At 48.9% G+C, this 6,000-nt stretch overlaps 2 protein-coding genes across 2 annotated transcripts; both read left to right on the top strand.

Moving 5' to 3' along the window:
* Positions 1-422: 422 nt before the first annotated feature.
* Positions 423-1,262, top strand: BJY04DRAFT_190920 (uncharacterized protein). Its single transcript, XM_073711576.1, has one exon. The coding sequence runs from the start codon at positions 833-835 to the stop codon at positions 1,124-1,126; it is 294 nt and encodes a 97-aa protein (XP_073570652.1). The 5' UTR covers positions 423-832; the 3' UTR covers positions 1,127-1,262.
* A 1,689-nt stretch (positions 1,263-2,951) lies between these two features.
* BJY04DRAFT_190917 (uncharacterized protein) lies at positions 2,952-5,137 on the top strand. The gene has a single exon (XM_073711575.1). The coding sequence runs from the start codon at positions 3,859-3,861 to the stop codon at positions 4,075-4,077; it is 219 nt and encodes a 72-aa protein (XP_073570651.1). The 5' UTR covers positions 2,952-3,858; the 3' UTR covers positions 4,078-5,137.
* Positions 5,138-6,000: the final 863 nt, after the last annotated feature.

The following is a 6,000-nucleotide window of genomic DNA, read 5'->3' as shown; positions in this document are numbered from 1 at the left end:
AAAAAAAAAAAAAGGAAAAGGAAAAGGAAAAGATGGGAAGAGTAAGAGGGAAAGTTTGGCAGGGGAAAGGCAGCCCAAGGGAAAGCTGACTGGAGGGACCACGGGAATGCGAGGAAGAGAGGAAGACAGACCTCAAGGCTCAAGACGGAGGGAGAACGGAGAGGGAGGAGGGGAGGCAAAGACGGACGGAGAGCGGCGGAGCTGACCTTTCGCTTTTAGCAGAGGTTGAGGGAGAGAGGTCTGAGAGTGAGGGAGGAAGAAGAACGTGACCGAGAAGTAGTCTTTGCTGTGAGAGATCGAGCGGTGACGATCGTAACTCCCGAGGAGGCAAATATTGTTGAGAAAATAATACTAAGAGGTGAAAATGATAAAAAAGAATTTATTTATTATTATTATTATTATTATTATTATTTCGCATTCGCGCTGGTAATAATAACCTCTGACGATGATGATGTTGTTGTAGCTGAGCCGTTGTCCTGATTCGTGCCTCACCCGGATCCCGAGTGTCAGTCCTGTGCCGAAGCCCTTCCAATTGGGCTCCCTCTCTTCTTTGTCTGTCTGATCTTCGAGCTCTTTGATGGAAGGCTGGGATTTGGAATACAGTATGTACAGCGGTACAGCAGAGGAGTAACATGTCTACACGGTTTTGAACATCTCACCAGTTGCCGGAGAATAATACGGAGAATGATAACATACGATGGCAGATGAAGAATCCTCCCGGGCAGACTAGAGCAGAAAACGGCAAAGCCAACATGCTGGAACGAACCAACTCCGAATATCGCCCGGCTCCTCGCAATTTGTTGGTTGGCAGCAGCGGCAAACAGGGGAAAATATGATGCGGTCTGCACCACGGTTAGACTATTTTCTTGGTCGTTTAATTTTATTCGGCTTGGTTCATCTCGTTTCTTATGAGTTTGACTCCAACTCTGAACACTTGTTAGTCAGTAGTGGTCACTATTTACTGTCGGGGACTCGAAGCCTGAAGGTGGCTGGAGGAGATCGGACGTGTGCCGAAGACGGCATGATGAGTACATACTTCACGGGGTCGACAAAGTTCAACCATGCTCCCGCATACAGCAGGAACAAAGTCAATCAACTCTCCTGCCGTGGTTGGGCTCCGGAGTAGTACTCAATATAATAACTCAGACGCAAGCGGTCCGGAGGGGTCGTTCTCAACCTCAAATCCAGAACTTTCATATAGCACACGCTACAACAGTATGCTCACGATGGAGATATACTCATGGGCCCTTCACCAATAATGCAAGAAGGATGGATGACAGTTAAGATACCAGGGTGCGCGCGGCAACAATCGAGCTTCCGAGTGGTGCTCGTATCATATTGAGTTTGATGCCATTTCCAACCCGTCTGTAGGTCATCGGACTCTCCAATAATACTCCAACTGTACTTTTGCTCTATCGGGTTGCACCATTATTTCGCCAATCCTCCCTGCTCAGTGCTGTCCAGTCGTTTGAATTCAAGCCGCCAGTGCAGACTGCAGAATCCTTCAACTCCATCCACCGTTCCCTAGGGCTTCGGATTCATGCACCCTTTCTCCGCAGCCAACAGTCTCCGCTGGGCGAATATTGGTCCATCAGACCTCATGGCACATCCACATTTCCACCTCTCGAAGTAGGGGTTGACATTGGACAACCTTATCAATTATTATCAGTTGTCGACTCGTGGGAAGTGGAGAGCTGCTAAGTTAATGGGATCGAGATTCGAGCACATCACCTTGCCCACTCGACTCCACGGCAGGATCATTATTCTGGAGATTCAGGTACGAGTTCGCACGACGTGGACGGGTGCTGTGGATACACCTCGTTAAGCTTATTCTGCTGTACTCCAGTGCAGAGTATACTCTAGAGTACAGAGTAGAGAGTAGACTATAAATACCAAATACTCTCTCCATGTTGGTAGTAATCGATCTCTACATCGCCTGGTTTGGTGGTCGCTCCTCACTCATCAGAAACCTTGTAAGTTCAGGTAATGTCCCACCCACGCAATGTCTAGCACGCATCATGACGAATTAAACGGAAATATATCTTCAGATGGTGTTACTACACTGCAAAAGCTATTTATCAACCATAAAACTGATCCCGTCCTTGCTAATACCGGGCCGCAACCGGAAGGAGTTTTGAGCATTCCTTGCAAGCACCCTTCATTTCAATCGCGAAAGGCGCGAAACCCAAAATACCGGCTCAAACTCTGGGACTGAGCACCTTGATGTCGACAAAACCATTGCTCTTCCGCCAATGACGGGATGTGGCAGATCCAGTCCATTTCGCAATGCGATTCAGCCACGCACCTCTTGACTGACCCGTGGACGCCTGTACTCACTACCACAAAAGTCAATGCTAGCTGTCCCAGAAACTTCTAACAAAACCTTGTCATAATTTCGTCTTTCTGTTTCAGCGCTTTCACTGGCTCATTTCTACTAAATATACTACTGAATATTGGTTGAAAGAGAGTTGGCGGCTGTGCTCCACCAGGGATTTCCTCTGAGCTTCTTCTGCTTCGATTGTGGACCTGACCACCGGCTCGGCGGCTTGCTGTGGGCTCAACTGCAGCGGATCTGATCTAAACTGCGACTATCAAAGCTAGCAATAATCCGATGATTCCGGCAAGTAAAGACGGCATCAATTGAGCTATTTGAGGCATTTCATTTTCATAGCCGTCTCATAAGGTCAGTCAGTTTGGATCATGCACATAGTACGTAAGAACTTGAAGAGCTTGAGGACAACTGTTACCTTGCGGTAAAGCGCGGAAGGCACGTCTCAGAAGGGAAGGTTTCCCCGGGAAACTTCGGAAGACCAGCACTAGTTACCCCGTACTGAACAGCAATTCAGCGGTCGTACGGAGAACTCTGCTGCCATCATGTCTCGTCTTGCTGATGATGATGCTGGCTGGCTTTTGTTCTGAAAGAGAAAGAGCTTCCACGTCACAAGACCATCAGCTTGATCCTTCGACTTTCCCTCCCGATCGTTCAAAATTTGGAGTGCCATTTAGCCTGCAGAATCTCGCCCGACTTGCCACTTGTGAACGGTCCCAAGGAACTGCCTCTCTGGGCCATCGTGTCTTGACCAAGGCATTAGTCTGACTCTCAAACCCGACTAGCGAGACACATCGTCCTATCTGGTGCTGCTGTTGCTTCGACCCCCTGCAATTTGCTCAATGTGGCGGACCGATCACGGCAACTGAGCTCCACTAAGAAGCCGAAGGCCCGCTCATGGAATTTTCTACGGCAGAAGCCCATCCAGCCGGTGTTTTTGTTGCTGTTGGCCGTCTAACCGTGACAGGACTCCGTCCTCTGTCCATTGCTGCAACTTGTGCCCCTTTCCGCGCTTAACGGATCATCGCTACAAGGGAGGAAGCAACAATACGGGTCCAGGGGAGCTTCCAGGTTCCCACTCTGCAGCGTGAACGCCGTGAAGAAATGTCCGTGTGGATCGTTTCTTCGCTCATCTCGAAGCTTGGCCCCGGATTTTTATAGTCTTGTTGACTTTTATGAGATGAACCTTCGGACTATGCTTAGAGACACCGCCTGAACGAGCCCTCCGGTTCAGCTTCTTGTACACACGATAAGCGAACTTACTGATGACTCGGGCGAGAAAATCGCTAATTACAAATCTCTTCGAATAACCCCTCATACGTGGCAGAGGATAAGAAACACAGTGGCTGGCATCGTCGATATCGGAGGGTTTCTTCTTGCTGCTGCCGGAGACAACCGCTCCTCCCACCTACCTGCTTTGGCATGGCACGTTTGGTACCTTCAACTACTGCAAGGCCTGCTTCAAGCTTGCAGATCGCCTTCGCTCCAGCGCAACTCGGACCAGCGAATCATCGTCAAGATGGCTTCTGATGGCTGACAGCACAATTGATTTCTGCCTCGGCAATTTGGCGCCCTCAGGGACGTTTTTCCGGTCTACGACGGAGGAAGGCCGAAGCCAAGTCTGGTTCGTGCCAGTTTCACACCGCTGGGAGCCAATCAGATTATCGGTCTCTACGCCACATACCTCATCTGCATGCAGAGCGTGGTCGGAGTCAAAACTCTGCGCGTTGGCGATTCATATCCTTTGATTCATTGGTGCTCTGCACAGTGTGACCGCCCGTCGCCCTGTATCATCGCTAGGCGACAATGCGCTATTTTCAACATTCAACAAGGTGGTAATGATTACTCTTCAGAACTATCTTGTTGTGCGCTCAATAATCAGCAAGGTGAGGCGTGGCCTTATCGTTAACAAGAGGTTGCGAAGAATCAGTGGCGAGATTTTATTTTGCGTAGCGCATATTAGCATCAAAGTTCGACCTCAAGATCTTCGCCTCAAACACACGATTAATAATTCACGATTCTAGATCTCCTCGTTGACAAGCCTATAAGATTTGTTGTTAACAACGCAGGTCATAACGCATAGCGCGCGTGGTTGGCTAGTAGTACAGTATAGCGCCTCTATCATTGAGGCCTGAGGATCTTATATCGAAATGCAGACGGGGTTCTCGACAGTGGCCGGGAACCACCACAAATGCCACAACCCCTCATTATTGTTGACCTCTGCCTAGAAACACAGAGCGATGCCTGCAGCCTGCTAGCTCTCTCTGAGTCTCTGGTCTCCTTCCCCTTTTGCACTTTCAGGAGTAAACAAAGTCTTGGGCAACTAGTGCAACCCCTATCACGAGACTTGCGTTGAAGGCGTTCTGCTAAATGGCAATTCCGTTCCTTTGCCCTCGTCTCAGCTTCCAGAAAAGCCACCGTGCATTATTATTCCTGCTCCTTTGTTATCGTGGCCGAGTTGGAGTGATGGCTTACGACTCGATTAATTAATTCATCCTTACTCGAGATTAAGTCAGCTCGTTGACGAACGGTTAATTTCAAGTTTCCAGGATCCTGGAGTTGTGGTCAGAACCCCGCGACTTCGTGAGTACGCTGTACAGGGGTCAGTTCAGTAAACTTTTACTGCTTGAACATTTACTTAGCAAACAAGATCCCTTACCGGCCGGGGGCCCGGGGGCAGATAAGGAGTCTGGTGGTACGTGGACAATAAACTACATACGCTTCTTGACTATACTACAGCGTCCGCTCTTTCAACCTTCAGTGACGACCATCCTATAATATCGTATAGACTGCTTTACAGTAGCACACGTGGAGACAAGTCTCATGAACCGAGCACACAAGGCTTCGAGGTCAAGTGTTGCGGTTGTTGACTGTATACCAAGTAGTGCAGTAGTCCTGACGCCGGGAAAGTATATATATTCCCGTAAGATGAGATGTAATCTTAAGCGAACGGTTTCCGTCCCTTGAACAGATAGTATAATAGGCGGATCAGCGAGAATCTCCTGGAGACCTCTACTTCGGCTACGGCCTTATGGTGTTGATGGTAATAATATACATGCGTATATAGCCGTCTTGGAAGGATGCAGCCACTTCCCGATATAGAACCTTGGAAGATGGTCAAAACTTGCGCCCCTTCTACTGTGCAAGGGACCGCATTTCTGATCCAAATGCCAGCAGACATCTACTGTACGGGATTAAATGAATTATACAATCAACAGAGATTCAATCCTATCCTTTAGCATGATACGCGTAGCGCTATCGGTGACGAACACTCAAAACGAGAGCTTACGCAACTCTACCGATCCTCTTATCCGTGTAGAGCGTGCCTAGCGTCGTGCAATCCTGGAAGTCTCCCTCAGTACTGGCACCCCGGGTTTATGATAACTATATGGTATGTTACTCGGACATGCCAGATCGAGATTTTGAGCAATTAGAGAAGCAGCCCGCTGCCCTCGAGGCTACACCCTAGCCTCACTTAGCCAGGTACATTAATTCACACCAGAACCAGTGATTTCCGGCCAGTGGCCGCTGCACAGAGAAATGTACCCCGTAGCTATACTTGGAAGCGGCTGTGGGCTGTGTAGAAGATCAATGGAGTACGTACTCCGTACGTAGTCTACAATGTGGGGAAGATCTAGAAGCTTAGCCAAAATCCATTCTGGCACTTCCTA

The sequence above is a fragment of the Aspergillus karnatakaensis genome, assembly GCF_047715665.1.
Source record: "Aspergillus karnatakaensis strain CBS 102800 unplaced genomic scaffold BJY04scaffold_28, whole genome shotgun sequence".
Classification (NCBI taxonomy): domain Eukaryota; kingdom Fungi; phylum Ascomycota; class Eurotiomycetes; order Eurotiales; family Aspergillaceae; genus Aspergillus; species Aspergillus karnatakaensis.
Note: the sequence above shows the minus strand (reverse complement) of the source record. Positions and strands in the feature narration are given on the sequence as shown.

What these genes read in the sequence shown, in the direction of transcription:
- BJY04DRAFT_190917 (XM_073711575.1), top strand. Translation starts at nt 3,859, where the DNA reads ATGGCTGACAGCACAATTGATTTCTGCCTCGGCAATTTGGCGCCCTCA.
- BJY04DRAFT_190920 (XM_073711576.1), top strand. Translation starts at nt 833, where the DNA reads ATGATGCGGTCTGCACCACGGTTAGACTATTTTCTTGGTCGTTTAATT.